General features: G+C 49.4%; 3 protein-coding genes, 1 long non-coding RNA gene and 3 other non-coding genes across 8 annotated transcripts; 2 read left to right on the top strand and 5 right to left on the bottom strand.

Moving 5' to 3' along the window:
* The first annotated feature begins 238 nt into the window (after nt 1–238).
* LOC120698919 (subtilisin-like protease 3) lies at nt 239–2,696 on the top strand. Its single transcript, XM_039982701.1, has one exon. The coding sequence runs from the start codon at nt 604–606 to the stop codon at nt 2,509–2,511; it is 1,908 nt and encodes a 635-aa protein (XP_039838635.1). The 5' UTR covers nt 239–603; the 3' UTR covers nt 2,512–2,696.
* Nucleotides 2,697–6,193: 3,497 nt separating this feature from the next.
* Nucleotides 6,194–8,814, bottom strand: LOC120698918 (pentatricopeptide repeat-containing protein At1g20230-like). Its single transcript, XM_039982700.1, has one exon. It carries the CDS (start codon nt 8,609–8,611, stop codon nt 6,611–6,613), a length of 2,001 nt encoding a protein of 666 aa, XP_039838634.1. The 5' UTR covers nt 8,612–8,814; the 3' UTR covers nt 6,194–6,610.
* Nucleotides 8,815–9,509: 695 nt separating this feature from the next.
* Nucleotides 9,510–13,125, bottom strand: LOC120698917. Of its 2 annotated transcripts, XR_005685101.1 has the most exons (3): nt 12,968–13,125; nt 12,622–12,895; nt 9,510–10,717 (listed from the first exon to the last, which is right to left on the bottom strand). It is a non-coding gene; the product is annotated as an uncharacterized LOC120698917 (long non-coding RNA). The 2 variants fall into 2 exon arrangements; XR_005685102.1 differs by lacking the exon at nt 12,622–12,895.
* A 741-nt stretch (nt 13,126–13,866) lies between these two features.
* On the top strand, nt 13,867–16,387 carry LOC120698916 (probable esterase PIR7A). The gene is made up of 4 exons (XM_039982699.1): nt 13,867–14,304; nt 14,936–15,073; nt 15,581–15,888; nt 16,026–16,387. Exons 1-3 carry the CDS (start codon nt 13,921–13,923, stop codon nt 15,872–15,874), a joined length of 816 nt encoding a protein of 271 aa, XP_039838633.1. The 5' UTR covers nt 13,867–13,920; the 3' UTR covers nt 15,875–15,888; nt 16,026–16,387.
* Nucleotides 16,388–17,109: 722 nt separating this feature from the next.
* LOC120701677 lies at nt 17,110–17,221 on the bottom strand. Its single transcript, XR_005686238.1, has one exon. It is a non-coding gene; the product is annotated as a small nucleolar RNA snoR100 (small nucleolar RNA).
* A 133-nt stretch (nt 17,222–17,354) lies between these two features.
* Nucleotides 17,355–17,436, bottom strand: LOC120701664. The gene has a single exon (XR_005686226.1). It is a non-coding gene; the product is annotated as a small nucleolar RNA Z155 (small nucleolar RNA).
* A 90-nt stretch (nt 17,437–17,526) lies between these two features.
* Nucleotides 17,527–17,632, bottom strand: LOC120701649. Its single transcript, XR_005686212.1, has one exon. It is a non-coding gene; the product is annotated as a small nucleolar RNA R41 (small nucleolar RNA).
* Nucleotides 17,633–17,846: the final 214 nt, after the last annotated feature.

The following is a 17,846-nucleotide window of genomic DNA, read 5'->3' as shown; positions in this document are numbered from 1 at the left end:
TGACCACGGGCTCTGCGGAGCAACGGATGGACGGCACACGCGTTCCGCGAGTTCATGGTTTCAGGGGGCGCGCAGGGGCGCTGCCTTGTATCCTGGGATCACGCCTGCGTGCACGGTAGAGCGACGCAGAGAGATGAACAAACCGGCCTGAGATCTCTCGGCGCATATAAACTTCGGTGCCGCCAACCAAATGCATCTACGCAGAAAGCAACCATGGATGGCATGGCGGTGGCGCGCGCCGTCTGCGCCCTTGTCTTCCTGGTCGCCGCGGCGTGCCCCGTGCTGGGCTACGTCCCTCAAGGACCAGGACCCGCACGGCGGAGCGCCGGCGGCCGGCGGACCCATGGCGCCGCCAGAACCTACATCGTGCTGGTCGAGCCGCCGCCGGCGGCGCGCCTGCAGCACGCGGACGACGAGGCCGCGCACTGGCTGTGGCACGAGTCGTTCCTGCCGGACTCGGGCGGCGGCCGGCGGCGGCGCGTCCGGCACTCGTACACGAGCGTGCTGTCCGGGTTCGCGGCGCGGCTGACGGACGGCGAGCTCGCGGCGGTGTCGAGGAAGCCGGGGTTCGTGCGCGCGTTCCCGGAGAGGAGGGTGCAGCTCATGACCACGCGCACGCCGGCGTTCCTCGGGCTGGAGCCCGGCCGCGGCGCCTGGAACGCGACCGGCTACGGCGAGGGCGCCATCATCGGGTTCCTGGACACCGGGATCGACGAGAAGCACCCTTCGTTCCGCGACGAGGGCATGCCGCCGCCGCCCGCCAGGTGGAAGGGCGCCTGCCAGGCCCCCGTGCAGTGCACCAACAAGCTCATCGGCGCGGCGTCGTTCGTCGGGGACAACACCACCGCCGACGACGTCGGGCACGGGACGCACACGACGGGCACGGCGGCCGGCCGGTTCGTGGAAGGGGCCTCGGCCTTCGGCCTCGGCGCCGGCGGCGGCACCGCGGCCGGGATGGCGCCCGGCGCGCACCTGGCCGTGTACAAGGTCTGCGACGCCCAAGGGTGCTTCGAGTCCGACCTGCTGGCCGGGATGGACGCCGCCGTCAAGGACGGGGTGGACGTCCTGTCGGTGTCCCTGGGCGGCGTCTCCACGCCGCTGGACAAGGACCCCATCGCCATCGGCGCGTTCGCGGCGGCGTCCAAGGGCGTCCTCGTGGTGTGCGCCGGCGGCAACAGCGGTCCGCTGCCCTCCACGCTGTCCAACGAGGCGCCGTGGATACTGACCGTGGCGGCCGGGTCGGTGGACCGGAGCTTCCGCGCCACCGTGCGGCTCGGCGACGGCGAGACGTTCCAAGGCGAGTCGCTGACGCAGGACAAGCACTTCAGCTCCATGGTGTACCCGCTCTACTACTCGCAGGGCATGAACTACTGCGACTTCTTCGACGCCAACATCACCGGCATGATGGTCGTGTGCGACACCGAGACGCCGGTGCCGCCCATGAGCTCGATCGAGGCCGTCCGGGAGGCCGGCGGCGTCGGCGTCGTGTTCGTCAACGAGCCCGATTTCGGGTACACCATCGTCCTGGAGAAGTACTACAACCTCCCCATGTCGCAGGTGACCGCGGTCGACGGCACCAAGATCATGGGCTACGCCATGAAGGGCTCGTCCAAGACCAACCACACGGCGACGATCATGTTCAACAGCACGGTGGTCGGCGTGAAGCCGGCGCCGATAGTGGCGGCCTTCTCGTCGCGCGGCCCCAGCGTGGCCAGCCCCGGCGTGATGAAGCCCGACATCATGGCGCCGGGGCTCAACATCCTCGCGGCGTGGCCGTCGCTGGTGCCCATCGAGGGGCCCGAGTCCTACAGCTTCAACATCATCTCCGGCACGTCCATGGCGACGCCGCACGTCACCGGCGTCGTGGCGCTCGTCAAGAAGGCGCACCCGGACTGGTCCGCTGCCGCGGTCAAGTCCGCCATCATGACGACGTCCAGCGCCGTCGACAACGACGGCAACCGGATCATGGACGAGGAGCATCAGACGGCGAGCTCCTACGCCGTCGGCGCCGGCCACGTGGTCCCGGCGAGGGCCGTCGACCCCGGCCTGGTGTACGACATTGGCGTGCGCGACTACGCCGGCTACATCTGCAAGCTCCTCGGCGAGGCGGCGCTGAGAGCCATAGCCGGAGCAAGCGCCAACCTGACGTGCGCGGAGGTCGAGCCCGTCGGCGCGGCGCAGCTCAACTACCCGGCGATAGTGGTGCCTCTGCGCGCCGAGCCGTTCACGGTGAACCGGACGGTGACGAACGTCGGGCCGGCGAGGTCGAGCTACACCGCGAAGGTCGACGCGCCGAAAGGGCTGGCCGTGAAAGTGGAGCCGGCGGAGCTCGAGTTCACAGAGGTGAAGGAGAGGAAGACGTTCACGGTCACAGTGAGCGCCGCCGCCGGAGCCAGCGACAGGGCCAGCGACGAGCAAAAGATCGTCGAGGGGAGCCTGAGCTGGGTGTCGCAGGATCACGTCGTGAGGAGCCCCATCGTGGCCGACTCCGGCATCACCCTCATGAGTTGATTGCCCCCCACGACTGTGTTAATTTGCACTGCCTGTGTGCGACTTATGAGCCCGTCTAGTGTATACCTGTGTCATGTAGCACATCCGATATATACAAATATAGATATACTATCATATTTAGTTTTTTATCTGTCTATATCTATCTATATTATACTATATTATAAAGATTAAAAATAATTGAAAACATATGTTACGTACCGTACTCTCGTATTGGACCCACCTGTCGGGATGGAGGGAAAACCACTGTGGTGTACCCTCCCAATGGACCCACTTGTCGGGATGGAGGGAAAACCACTGCGGTGTACCCACCCAAAACATCCAAAATCTATGGGACCCCACGCCCAAACTCCTTGCCGTCGCCTCGCCTACTATGGCACATTGGCACCCCACGCCAGAGGTCGGCACCGTCGCCTCCTAAATATCATTTGTTTTCAGTGAAGTCAATGTATAGAGATATAATGCAGGCGGGCAGACTCCCGGAACATAGTGTTTTATGGAAGTTAAGGGTACCACTGAAAGTTAAGATCTTTTTGTGGTACTTAAAAAAGGGTAACCCTCACAAAAGATAACTTGCTAAAAAGGAATTGGAAGGGTGATAGTACATGTTGTTTCTGTTCTTGTAAAGAGACCATACAACATTTGTTTTTTGAGTGTCATGTTGCAAAATTTGTGTGGGGATCGGTAAGGATGGTTTTTGGAATACAACCCCCTTCCAGTGTAACTAACCTGCTGCGATCTTGGCTCAGAAGTTTTTCTGTTAAACTAAGAAAACAATTACTAGTAGGTGCGGTGGCTCTTTGTTGGGCCATTTGGCTTTGCCGAAATAATGTAGTTTTCTGTCAAACAACTCCTAACTCGTATTTGCAGGTCATTTTTAGAGGGACTTTCTGGGCAAGGAGATGGTCGCAGCTCTCTAAAAAGGAAGAGGAGAATTTTATAGCTAAAAATTGTGGAAGAATGGAGGGAGTACTACTGGAGTTCTATGCCAAGCAAGGCTGGAATTTTAGAAGAAGAATCGAGTCTTAGCTTCTTTGAAGTGTTTGGATGGTCAGCAGTCCTCTCTTAATATGAGTTAAAACTCTGTTTTTTTTAGCTTGTGGTGAGGATAGTTTGCTGGTTGTAAGCTCTGGTGGCTGCTAAAGCAGAATCTCGTTTGTGTTTTTCTCCTTTATTAAGCTATATGCTGTGCAGTCTGCGTACTGCAGTTTGTGTTGGCTGTAGACATTCGTTTGTGAATATTCAAGACCGGGATTTTCCTTAATCTAAAAAAAATGCTTCTCCTGCTCCTCAGTTCTCGCCACCAGATCCTTCGCAGGGGTCACCGTCCACTGCCATGGCGGCATGCGCTGGCGACCCCTCTCTGTTGCCGACGTCATGACCAACCTGACCGAGGGCGAGAGCGCGCGGCGGCCGGCTGCAGCTGATCGACCTCTACTACGACTGGCCAAGGGCTGCAACCTCAACCTCGTCCACAACCCGACCTACGACGTCGAGTGGACCAACGGCATCTACTACTCCTTCGACTCCTAGAAAAGAGGCACGAGTCGATCAACACTTATTTAAAGTTGTACGGTATGAGTGTAGGATTTTGTAATATTGCACAGATATGGGTTTGTATATGTTAACACACGATTTCCAATATTTCATCTGTAAATCTGACTCATTGATAAGCAGGGGATTCATGAATGTTGTCATCCTTCTTTTTTGGCATCTTTGAATCTCCATACTACATGATACAATAAAGATTTAATAGTACACAAAGAATACGGCGCTAGTTAATAAAATATATTAATCTAGATATTAGTCGATACTTGCAGAACCCAACAGGTGAGGAGAGAGATGTCGAGGGCACCTCAACATTACTGTTCATCTAAATAATGTTCTTGGGGAAGTTAACTTCAATTGCATATTCAATATCTGCTCTACTGTGTCAGTTTGCCGTAAGACCCAACTTTGACTGCTGATAGGAATGACAGGGAAGATTAGATTGGTCCAATGCTGTTATCAATCATATTTGTTGATAAATATGAAAAAAATTTAATGTTATATTTGAACCTTTTTTTCCAAATAGTAGCATATATTGCCAACAAATGGCTTACGGTCACAAACTATACCTGCATACCTATTATTGAAAGGTTATTGAAAACAGAAGCTACACCCAAGAAATATAAACTCTTTAAGAACATTTCCACAATCACACTGCAAATCATGGAACATTTGATGAATTCATATTCCCACGAACTTACTGTTTACGTCCTTGGAACTTGCAGATTGCCATATAACTTGTATTTAGCCTCCAACAGTGTATCATCAATAAATTTAATACCTTTCCAGCATTGCCTTCGGGAGATGTCTCTCCCCTTGGGTAGAGTTTTTTTTTTTTTTTTAGTATCCTCCTAACTTGCTAGCTACTTCCATGGATTCAACCATTCAAATGAAGCAAGCTGCGGATAAAGCTATTACTGATGATATCCTTATATCAAATATATACACATTCCAACTGAAATAATTGTAAAAAAAAAAGACCAAGCCAGTGTATCTTTGCAAGTAAGGATTTCCACCATTTGTATAACAAAGATACTGAAGGCATGATCGATAACAAAGATACAAAGGGTTCAGACTTAGTAGGACCAAGATCGAGTACATGATGTGCGATTTCAACGCGATTAGGCATGAGGGGGGAGACGTTAGTCTAGATGGACAAGTGGTGGTCCAGAATGATACTTTTCGGTATTTAGGATCGGTGCTACAAAAGGATGGCGACATTGATGAAGATGTTAGGCATAGAATTTCAGCTGGCTGGTTGAAATGGCGACAAGCTTCTGGCATCCTTTGTGACAAGAGGGTGCCATAAAAATTAAAAGGCAAATTCTATAGGACAGCAATTCGTCCGGCGATGCTATACGGTGCTGAATGTTGGCCTACAAAAAGGCGACATGTCCAGCAACTGAGTGTAGCAGAGATGTGGATGTTGCGGTGGTTTTGCGGGCACACAAGGAGGGATAGAGTCCGGAACGAAGTTATTCGGGATAGGGTCGGAGTAGCACCAATTGAGGAGAAACTTACCCAGCATCGGCTGAGATGGTTTGGACATGTCCAACGAAGGCCTCCTGAGGCGCCGGTGTGTAATGAGGTTCTTGAGCGGGTCGATAATGTAAAGAGGGGTAGAGGTAGACCTAAACTAACGTGGGATGAGTCGGTTAAGAGAGACCTTAAGGATTGGAATATCTCTAAAGAGATAGCTTTGGATAGGAGCGCTTGGAGACTAGCTATCAATGTGCCTGAACCTTGAACTTATTTCTTTCGGGTTTCATCTCTAGCCTACCCCAACTTGCTTGGGAAAAAAAGACTATGTTGTTGTATAACAAAGATACTGAAGGATAATACAAAATGTCTTTGGAGAGTTTCAGGAAATTAAATGTCATGCGATACAAAGAAAAATTAAAAAGTAGGAAATGAAACCTTGCTGCTATACCACATTGGTTATGATATTCCAAGTTTAAGCTTTGCATAATGCATAATGTATTTGAAATTCAGTTTCTTACACAAACTGTTAACTAAAGAACTCAGGCACTGTATGTGCGTAGTTCCATGAATACAGAACAACATAGCAAAACTAAGATTGGTTGGGATCAAGATGTGAGATAGATAAATTCTAAAATTGTCAGCTCAAGACACTACATAATAGTGATTTTTGGTTATGATATTCCAAGTTTAAGCTTTACATAATGTATTTTGAAATTCAGTTTTTTACACAAACTGTTAACTAAAGAACTCAGGCACTGTATGTGCGTAGTTCCATGAATACAGAACAACATAGCAAAACTAAGATTGGTTAGGATCAAGATGTGAGATAGATAAATTCTAAAATTGTCAGCTCAAGACACTACACAATTGCCTGGTTAGGATCAAGATGTGAGATAGATAAATTCTAAATTCTAAAATGCATTAGTCATGATATTGTATTAGTTTCTTCCTTTCATATGAAAGTTGTAGTACATTTGTTAAACAATTACCTTGTTGATATGCATGCTCTGCTCTCATAGCCATCATCCTCAGGTTGTTATGCATATTGTATTGCAGGGAAGCACAACAAAGATCACCAATAGTCTCCACAGGAACACTTTCCATCCCTAAAGTGATGGAACCTGTTGGTATCTCTAATAGATAATTCCCTCCCCTCAAAACTTGATATAAACTTCATTGCTTCATGGCAGTCATCGCAAATTCGGAGGTTCTTGATCACCCGAAGGGGTGTTCCTGGGCTCGTGCTTATGAGACCCAGTGCAACAGCTAGCTTCTCACTGTGGACAGCAAGAATATCATCTTTTTCTTGCTCCTCCACATCATGTAGGACAAAATCTGTGCTTGGCACAAAGCCCAGACTCCTCATTTCAATATTAAGCTGCTTTAGCTTCTCAGTTATTGCAGCCATCATAGGGTGTGAGTCGTCACCGGCTAACAGCATGTGCACTTTGTTCTTGATCTCTATCCAGCTACAACCCTTTTCCTTCTTCAAGCCCACATCCCTCATCATCTCTCTCACCCTATTAACCCCCTCCCACATTTTCTTAGAAGCATAAATGTTGGAAAGCAGGACATAATTACCAGCATTTTGTGGCTCTAGACAGAAGAGCTTTTCCGCTGCAACCTCGGCCAGATCCACATTCCCATAAACGCGGCAGGAGCCCAATAATGAGCCCCAGATGCAACCATCTGGCTCAAATGGCATCTCACTTATGAGATCATATGCCTCATCAAGCTTTCCCGCCCGCCCTAGAAGAGTAGCCATACATGCATAATGCTCCATCCTAGGGGAAATGCCATGCTCTTTCTGCATTTCATTAAAGTAGTGGCGCCCCTCCTCTGTCAGGCCAGCTTGGCTGCAGGCAGCAAGAACACAGGTGAAGGTGACCATGTCAGGCTTCTGTTTGCATTTCAGCATGGACTGAAACAACTGAACAGCGCTTGCAGCTTCCCCATGCATAGCATAGCCACCAATCATTGCATTCCATGACACCACATTCCTGGATGGCATTGCATCAAAGATTTTCCTCCCATCTCTGACCCTGCCACACTTTGCATACATGTCCACCAAAGCACTTCCCACATAAATGTCATGAAAAAAGCCCTTCCTAAGAACAAAACAGTGTGCTGAACGCCCATGCATCAGAGCTGCAACATTGGCAAACGCTGGCAGCACGCAAGGTATGGTGACAGAGTTCGGCTCAATCCCTTGTGCCTGCATCTCCCTGAAAAGGTCCACAGCCTCCAAATCCCTCCCATTCTGCGCACAGCAAGCAACAATCGATGTCCAGGACACCACATTCAGCTCTACTCCTCGGGCAACAAACTCCCTGAACAACCTTAGTGCCTCTGAGACCTGCGAGTTTCGAGATAGCCCAGCGACGAGAGCGTTGCAGGAAGCAACATCCATATGGCAGGACTCATCGAACACCCGAACAATCTCATCAGCACGTCCGCACTTGCCGTACATGTCGATGAGCGCGGTGACCACGCAGGCATCCAACCTGCACCCCGCCTTCACCGCGTACCCATGCAGCTGCTCGCCGACAGCAATGGCCTCTGTTCCCAGGTCCCCGATGGCGGAGAGCGCGCACGAAACGCCCGTGGAGTCGGGCCGCAGGATCCCTTCTCCGTGCATCCGCGCCAGCGCCAGAACCGCGTCGCGCGCGCGCCCGCTCCGGTTGAACCCGGACACAAGCCCGTTCCAGGTGATGACGTTCGGCTCCGCGCCGCCGCCAGCGGTCCCCCGCCTCATCTCGTCGACGAGACGCCACGTGCCCTCGGCGTCCCCGCGCGCCGCGTGCGCCGCGACGAGCGCGCTCCAGCCGACGACGGTCTTCTGCGGCATTCCGTCGAACACGGAGCGGGCGTCGGCGGTGGCGCCGAAGCGGAGGTAGGTGTGGAGGAGCGAGGAGGAGACGAACGGGTCCTGCGCGACGCCCGCGGCCACGGCGGCGGCGTGGAGCGCGCGGGCGAGCCGCAGCGCCGGGCATGACTTGAGCGCGGTGGGGAGGAGGTGCGGGTCCGGAGGGAAGGAGACGTGGCGGAGGAACAGCGCGATGTTTAGTTGCATTCGGATTGCGGGCTCCTTACCCTCTCGGCGTCGGCGCTACTCAGCGGCGGCCGGGGTACTCGAGCACGGCGGGCGTCCTAGGCCATGCGGGGCGCGCGGCTGACCGGGCTGGGACATGGGAGTCCAGGACGCGGCCGGCGAGGCAAGGGCGGAGGGGCGCGGAGTGCTGTGCTGCGCGGCTGCCGCGCTGGGCGAGTAGTGAGACCGCGAGAGCAGGCGCGGGTTTGAATCAGCGAATTTAAAGGGCTGGTGTTAAAAATTCGCTTCACCGACAAAAGCCGGGGTTCGGGGTTTGGAGCAAATTTACGTGGCTGGTCTTCTACCTTAATTACAAGATAAGATTCAAGAATTTTTTTTTCAATGTAAAGTTCTCTGGGAGAGCAAATACAGAGACAAGATAAGGTAATCCAACGAAATTGAAATAGTCGTGCCTATGAAATTGCTCAATATTAGTCTGGTTAACCTGAAATGCCGTGGGCTTGAATTCTCGCCCGAGCATTTTAATACGACTAAGGTTCTGTTTGTGTGGACTAAAACAGAGGGGCTATAGCTGTTTTGTCCTCGTTGTGTTAATGGACTTAGCATGGGGCAATTAGGATCTAATAATTAGGACTACTAAATTCTAACCATAAATTAGCCCTTGTCTATACAGTATTTTATCCTTCTAATTGGCATCCAAATAAGAGGATTAAAGTTTATCCCTATCAAATAAGGCCTTGTTCGGCAGACCTGTTTTGATTCCAGGCCCGGTTTAATTCCAGACCCGGTTTGAGTGATTCCACCCGTTTCACTCAATCCGGCCAGGATTAAATCCGGCTCATCCACTCAAACCGAACAACACAAATGGAATCAATCAGGCTACGATTAAATCCTACTCGTCCACTCAACAGTAGAGCTATTCGACAGGATAAGTCCCATGAGTTTGCACCGAATGAACATCCATTGATTACATACCACCGAATACACTCCAAATTCAATCACGCTGATCTGGCAATCTTAGTTATACCAGCAGGACGAGTGAACACTACAATAGTCAATAGATCATGTTGCACGGGTGACTAAAGACACAAGAGTGGAATTTTTTTTCGAAGTGTTGATGACAGGTCAAGCTAATCACAAGCGACCACAACTATCAACTGTACAAAGATTTTTTCAAACATGTGTCTGTTCTTATAAAGAAAAACCTTTGTCTGCATGGCATGGCAATTTGGAGCACAGCATTGAGATGCTTCAAAAGAACAATGGATCCTTCTCCATCAGAAACCATCACAGCACAGCATATGATTGGCAGAGTACATCATGGACCGTGGTAATACATAACATCACAGCAACCAAAACTGGATTCAGTCACCTCACATGGGATACCAGCAAGCCTGCATGCATATAATCACCTCAGATAAATGGAGGGAAGATCTCATGAAAATTATCCTGGCCTGATGTCGATTAGATCGACAACAGAATAGATTATCAATGACAAAGAGTTTGCTAACCATTTGACAGTAAAAGAACATTAAACGTATAAAATGGCATTTCTCAAGAATCACAGAGAGTTCGCACTGGTTTTCTACTGTTCCATGATGTCGTAGTCAAAGAAATAGCTAACAGTATGCTATGAATCATATGCAAAATGAATCTCGATTGTATTCTCAACACTGGACCTTTCATTTCCAGTAATCCAGTTTTCAGAAAAGCTATCAGTTACCACTAATTGATGCTATACATTCATGAGGGATGAATACCAAGAGAAATAAGGTTTTCATTCTTCGGTTTTCTTCAGGTATTCAGCTATGAACAACTGACTTAATTTTTTTGTTAAATTAAATATCCTTTGTTCCAAAACAATATTAACAATCATAAGAGTTAAAGAAAATTACAAAGATCTAATTTGTGTCTTTTTCATCTAACAGAGGTAAATGGTTATCACATTGGTTATTAGTATCCTTTGTTCCAAGATTTAAGATTGGTCACAATTTTCTCAGTTGGGTTCTCAGCAACCCCATGAAACTTCTTAAATCCAGTAACATGGACAGTCACAACTGAAGGTCCTTCCGGTCCCATTTACCCTTTTGAGAAAAACCTAACACCAACGAAGTCTTTTCCAAAAACCTGAAAAATAAAGATGATAAATTGGTAAACATTAGCAATGCACACACATTACTAGACATAAAGCTCAATGTAGTCCTTTGCTATTTCAGTAGTCCTTTGCTATTTCATCCTCCACAATGTCCAGCCCATAAGGTGGGGTCCATATAAAAATATAAAAAAAACACGATCCCAACCAGCTTTGGGGCAGCGCGGATGGCTGGGGTGGGCGTGCAGCAGCCTCGAGGGCGGTACAGGTGGAGAGAAATATTTTTTATTCTCTATGGGCAGTCCATAGTGCTATGGACGACTTTAACTATAGACCACTCTATTGCTTCTTCCACAATGTTTCAGTCGGTCCATACGGAATAATTTAGTCCCTATGGACTGCTTTTGGAGCACATTGTGGTTGCTCTAAGGCAATTGCGGCAATCAAGTTCCAGAAAGAATACTAATGTGGTCAAACCATCAATAGGAACTCATCAAACCTTAAGACATGGAGCAACTACTGCAGGTAGTTCCAACTGAGGAACACTACTTGCATGCAGCATGAAAACAAACTAAAATGTCGGTAACAGTACAATCCAAATTAAAGTTGGGTTTTTTGGATTCCTGCCATTACAATTATTGAACTTTGGAGATATGCCATTACAATTCAGCTATTCTGAAACTTGCCATTATAATTCTTCATCCATCTGAATCTTGCCATTTTATACGTCTTTTACATGCCCAGGCCCACGGTCAGACCATATACATATACATATATATATCGTATGGATGAAAACACCCCTGCTGCTTCACACTCCCTCCACTCAATGACGTGTGGGCCCCACTCGTCAGGTTCTTCTTCAACCTCCAACCGTCTTCCTCCTTCACCTCTCCATCCACCGACCATCAAAGGGAGTGCCGGAGGGGCGGCAATGGCTGCACGCCCGCACGCCCGCGCCTGTGCCTAAGGGCGGCGCGGCTGCTGCTGCTGCACGCTCGCGCAGCCGTGTGGCGGCGATGGCTCGCCTGCGAGCTGCCATGACTGCAGCGGCTGCTCGGCCCCACGTGAAGCCTCCTGCCCTAGGTGCCCTCGGCCCGCATACGCGCCAGTGGCGTGCACCCCACCCTCGCCTGCCGCCTGCGGCCGCGCGCTCCACCAGTATGGCCCGACCTGCCGCCGGGAGCTCTGGATCGGCCGGGTCACTGCCTTCCAGCCGCTAAGGAGCTCACCGATGAGTCCGCGAGGGTGAGGACCTTCCTCGAAGCTACAGCAGGCCTTCCCTCTCCCCCGACCCTCTTCCGTTCTTGCTCGATTTCATTCAAGAAATCTCATCGATTTCTTCATTGTTCGACGAGGACAGCCATCAAGACGCCTATCGCAGGCATCGAGATGCACACCGATGAGTTCGCGTCGTCACTATGATGCCGTAGAGCCCCCCTGCTCGTCCTCTTATGGTCCATAGCTCTAGATCAGCGTACGCAGGTGCTTCATCCATGGCTTCTTTCTGGAAACAGAGGTTGAAGAAGAACCTAACGAGTGGGGCCCACACGTCATTGAGTGGAGGGAGTGAAGCAGCAGGGGTGTTTTCGTCCATACGAAATATACGTATATGTATACGGTCTGACATTGGGCCTGAGCACGTGAAAGACGTATAAAATGGCAAGATTCGAATGGATGAAGAATTATAATGGCAAATTTCATAATAGCTGAATTGTAATGGCATATCTCTAAAGTTCAATAATTGTAATGGCAGGAATCAAAAAAACCCTAAAGTTCACCAAACCAGCTATCGTGCTATATATATTTTTTTCTTTGAAAAGCTTATCGTGCTATATTTTCACTCCTCAAGCAACAGCTCGGCTCTAAGCATCCTAGTCCGAAAACCTCTCGTCCAATGTTCCTCCCCTGGTCGTCACCTAAATTTGCCAAAACCACGCACCTATAAACACCGCCGCGCCATGGCATGCCACTGCGTCGGAGCACCTTGGTGTTGCATCAAGAGAATGGGGAGGAGCATGGACTAAGACAACGCCAAGAAGCCCAGATCAGATCAGCAGCGACGGTGGAGATCCAGGGCTGTGGTGCTGCTCCTCGTCCTGACAAATGCGGCCTCCATCCTCGTCTTCTCCGGCGCCGGCGCCGCGCTCCACGCCCACATCGGCCGGCACTACCCGGCCCTCCACCCGTGGGGCTCCTCCAAAAGCACATGGATCCTAAGAAATACCATCACCGGCAAGATCCAAGAACGATAGAGGAGGGACAGAAGAGGAGGACGAGGGGATTACCGGCGAGAAGGAGGTCGCTGGGGAGCCGAATCCGCCAGCCGCCGCCGCCGCCGCCTCCGCTGGACTCGCGCCGCCAGGCCGCCTCGCCTCCGCCTCTCGTGCCGCCAGGACGCGGAACGAATCCTGAAGGGTTGAGGTCTGGATCGATTCCGGGCCGAGGATGGGGTGGAACGGCCCGTTTTCGTTCCGGACCGGGCCTAAACGAAAGACGATTCCGGGTCGGACCTGATTTCGAATCGGGCTGCTTCATTCCAGCCGGATTGGAGGCCATTCCGGGCCGTTCCGGGCCTCGCCGAACGAGGCCTAACAGTGTGGAATAAAGGGTATAAACATGGACATAGCAACAAACTTATCCTAAAACAAGAACAAAAAACAAACATAGTAAACTGATGCTAGGCAGACTGCAGCAATTAGGTTTAGCTCACTTGAACAGACATGAGAGTATCTCCATTAAATTACTCGTTTCTCTCTCCAATACCATAAAACTACTATTTTATTGTTCGGAGGTGCTTTAGTAAATTACCAATCCAATTTCTATTACTAATTTTTTTTATTAACAAAACACACCTCCCCTCACCTAAATTGAGGGGACGCATTCTTCTATTCTATTTACCGGTGATTGAATTTTAGTAGTCTACTGCAGCTATCATCACATAAAATGCACAAATAGTTATTGGTTCATTATTTTTAAGGCACAGGATACGAGTAATCTGCTAAAGATAATACTTGCATGGACAACGACAGCTTCGCACACCAACCACGTGAAAAGGAAACAGAAAGAAACTGGAACCATTGTCACTGTCAGCGCATCTAGCCTTCGGTGCAAGCAAGGTTTCTTTATTTGTATAATAATTACATGTATGTGTTCAGCAAATTCATTTTGCGAAACATAACGACAGTCCTCACAGGCTCACAGTCTGCAAGAAGCCGAGATCCCCGCACATACTACGCCAATGGCCGCCGCGGAGACCAAGCGGGGTCACCGCCGCCACTTCGTGCTGGTGCACGGGATGTGCCACGGCGCGTGGTGCTGGTACAAGGCCGTCACCGCTCTTCGCCGCTCCGGCCACCGCGCCACGGCGCTCGACATGGCCGGCTGCGGCACGCACCCGGCGCGCGTCGATGAGGTCCGCAGCTTCGAGGAGTACTCGCGCCCGCTGCTCGACGCCATGGCCGCGCTGCCGCCCGGGGAGCGCGTGGTGCTCATCGCGCACAGCCACGGTGGCTACAGCGTCGCGCTCGCGGTCGAGAGGTTCCCGGACAGGGTCGCCACGGCCGTGTTCGTCGCCGCGTCCGAGCCGGCTGTCGGCCGTCCCATGGCTGCCACCAGTGACGAGGTGACCTCACAGGGGCTAAAAATTAGCCCTTTCCTTTTTTTAGTCTCTTTTAGCTCTAAAGAATCCGAACTACTGGATCTATTCAGAGCTAAAGAGAATTAGCCCTGTATAAAAATTAGCCCCTTCAAAAAATACTTAGGCCTCCTTCAGCGGCACTGCCGACTTCACCACCAGCGTGGAGGAAAGAGGAGGCCAACACAGTGACAGTAGAGTCTTGGGGCGCGTGTAGCGTGAGAGGGAGGAGCTTCACACTAGGCGAGAAGGAAAGTTGATTCAGCACTGTTTCATCGACGACATCGTGGGCCTTTGGAGGAGGCCTTGTTGGGGCTATTTCAGCATGTGTTCCACCAAAAAGTCACTTTTCTTCCATCCCCATGCATGGAAGGTAGAGCTAATGATTGAGATATATACTTTAATCATCAAATTAGTTCATGGATCCAAACAACTATAGTGGATAAATTTTAGAGGGATACTTCAAAGGCTAAACTTTAGTCCTCAAATTAGCCTAAGAGCAGATTATCCAATGGGGCCCCTGATGCTTGTTGTACTGCGTTTATAACCTGAAATGTTCGATGCGACTATCGTTTGGTACTAATAACAGAACATTTGTTTTGTCCTTGCTATATATCAGTTATTAGCATATGTTGGACCGGATTTCTTCCTGGACTCAACGGAGCTCCAACAAGAGGATCCTAATATCAAGGGCAAACCATTTATCTTTGGACCCAACTTCATGGCTCAAACGCTGTACCAATTGAGCCCACCAGAGGTAACATTCAAACTCGATGCTACATCCCAATTTCACATTTCATTTTAACTTTTTAAGCTTTGCTTGTAGAAAAAAATATATTATAGCACCGCGTTAGGCAAAATGGACTTAACTTCGAGCTTTAAGTTTCCATATTTTTGCATTGGGTGTTTGTTAGCACTTTGAAAACATGAGTTTTGTATTTTAGCCAAATTGCCAAAAAAAAATGTAACCTACACTAGTGAACGGTTCTCTTCCATAGATTTTGTAAAGCCTTCGCCATCTAGGATTTGCTAAAGCATAAGGACAATGCTCCGCATCTTTAACATTTCAATGGATGGCTCATGTGCAACCTATCCAATATATGAAACTCAATGTGGTATCAAAAAAGAGCGAAAAAATATATTTGCTGCCTTCTCTAAATAAGCCTAAAGTCGCCCATCAAGGGGGGAATTTTGAAGCATGAGAAAAGTTCATTACTGGTATACGTTCCTGTTGTTTTACCCCTTGAGACCACTCTGCATGTAGGACTTGACTCTGGGCCTGATGTTGATCAAGCCAGCCAATCCATTGACAACAGGCAACCCAGATGAAACGGTCATGAGGGATGCGAAATTGCTCACAGAGGAGCGGTACGGGTTGGTGAGGCGAGTGTTCGTCGAGGTGGAGGACGACCATGGCATCCCGGTGGAGTTCCAGAGGCGCATGGTTGCGCAGAGCCCCAGCATAGAGGTGGAGGAGATCGCCGGAGCTGACCACATGGCCATGCTCTCACGGCCAGAGGAGCTGGTTGAGCTCCTGAGCAGAATTGCCAACAATTGAAGCAACGACTGCTGGTAATAATATGATGCTTTCATTTGCTGGTGTGTAGTCGCACTTGAGTATGGATCCAAAATACCACTGTGAAGCATTACTAAATACGAGTATACAAACACCATGACTGAATTTACCTAAAATTGTTTCACATCCTTAGGAAGCAGAACAAGATTCTTCCTGCCAATGTGGCACATGAACAGACCGGATGGTCGGTGGGGTTGCACATTCATGGCTAAGCTGCAAACTTGTTCAATTGATATTATTGCTGGCAATAGATGACCAGTAAATATGACTAAGCTCATCTGGTTTCTCCTTTTCCTTCTTAAGGATGTACGAAGGTGTTGTGCTTCATATCCACCATATTATTCTGGAGGTGACTTGATAAACAAAGATCACTATGCGAGTACAAAGAGATGTATTCATAGAGCAGCATAGGTTATAAAGCATAATGACAATATTCTTGATTAGCGGCAAATGACCATGAAATCAGGAATACTCTGTCAGGTCCTTGCATTCTCTTCATCACCTGATTCATTCATGCAAATATAAAATGGAGAGCTTAAGTTCAGTCGGTGTCATACAAAATAGCTGACCATCCCCTCTTCCTAATCCTATCTGGCTATCTCTCCATCCTTTGCATAGGCCTTAGCTTGTTGGATGTGGCTGATCTTGCCCCCACTCTGGCCCAGCGTTCAGTGATGTATGGATTCATTGGCAGGACAGAAGCAGCATTTGGAGGTACCTTGCCATTTCCTTTTCAGCAGGTTATATTGAGTGAGGATAGAATTTTGATGAATTAATTAACCGCATAAAAATTTTGATTTTCAAAGGAACTTTAGCTTTCCAGAGTTGTCTATTAAGTTGGTCTGTTTCATCAGCACACATGTTTGATTTGACTGAGGACAAGCCATTTGTGTTCCATTTCCATTTGGGACGATCGATCTCAGCAGATTATAAAAACAAACCTGAATTTTATTTGAACATTTTAGAAACAGTTGCGAGCCAAAGTTTGAAAGCTCATCGAGATCTTGGTAGGAGTACCACGCATCCGTGGTACTATGGAGTATTTCTAAATCTAACACCAAATAACTATCATAATGTTCATCACTTCGAGTCTTTTTTCGGATCCTGAAGAACATAGTGGCAACAAGCCTGTTTTCGGGGAGACGCAATGGTACATGTCATCTAGTTTAATGTCGATGAAAAATTCAAGCGAGCACAAGGAGGTAAGCAGAGAATGAAAATGTGGGTCGAATCCAGGCCCGCACGATCAAAGCCCGAAGGCGTCACGGCGAGCAGACATGCAGACCCGCTGGTGTGCTCTCCGTGCACACTACCATGCTTCCTTCCTCCTCTTCATCCAGAGCATCGGCTTATTGTGCACGGGTTCCTAATACTCGTATGAAAGCAAACAAAAAAAACATTCAAAACCAAAGAAATTTCGAATTTACATTAAAAAAAGAGAAGATTCCTAGCAAGATTTGGCAGCTGATCAGATAATTGTAGTCTGATTTTTTTTGAGTCAACACAACTATGCGTTTCTGTGAAGGTTCATCCTCACATCAACCGAACCATATCTTGCAATCTACACATTTTTTCCAGCTGGGAAAAAATCAAGAAGAAAATACAAAGAGAAAAATCAATCGAAGAGACTGCATCGAGAGGCTCAGAAGGATCCATTGGTTTCTCTCAATCAGCAGGGCGGAAACCGGGCGGCCTCCGTCCATCAGAAAATCCCTTATCATGACGCATCACAGCCTCCGAACAGCAAGATACCAAAGCAAAAAAAACGCCAACACAAAGGCAAGCGAGAGATCATCGGCAGACCTAGGAAGCGAACGCCACGCATCGAACCGTAAAACGATGAGAAACCACGCATCGAACCGTGAAACGACTAGAATTGGCCGGACGATTTGCAGGCGGCGGCGGAGAGCGGACAGCGGAGGTAGAAGATGAGAAGCAAACCTCGCCATCATCA

Source organism: Panicum virgatum, chromosome 3K (genome assembly GCF_016808335.1).
Source record: "Panicum virgatum strain AP13 chromosome 3K, P.virgatum_v5, whole genome shotgun sequence".
Lineage (NCBI taxonomy): Eukaryota > Viridiplantae > Streptophyta > Magnoliopsida > Poales > Poaceae > Panicum > Panicum virgatum.
The sequence above is the reverse complement of the archived record's forward strand: the minus strand, read 5'-3'. Positions and strand labels throughout refer to the sequence as shown.

Coding starts and splice junctions, on each gene's coding strand:
- LOC120698919 (XM_039982701.1), top strand. CDS start 604: ATGACCACGCGCACGCCGGCGTTCCTCGGGCTGGAGCCCGGCCGCGGC.
- LOC120698918 (XM_039982700.1), bottom strand. CDS start 8,611: ATGCAACTAAACATCGCGCTGTTCCTCCGCCACGTCTCCTTCCCTCCG.
- LOC120698916 (XM_039982699.1), top strand. CDS start 13,921: ATGGCCGCCGCGGAGACCAAGCGGGGTCACCGCCGCCACTTCGTGCTG. Junction 14,305..14,935: donor TGGCTGCCACCAGTGACGAG/GTGACCTCACAG, acceptor GCTATATATCAG/TTATTAGCATATGTTGGACC. Junction 15,074..15,580: donor ACCAATTGAGCCCACCAGAG/GTAACATTCAAA, acceptor CTCTGCATGTAG/GACTTGACTCTGGGCCTGAT.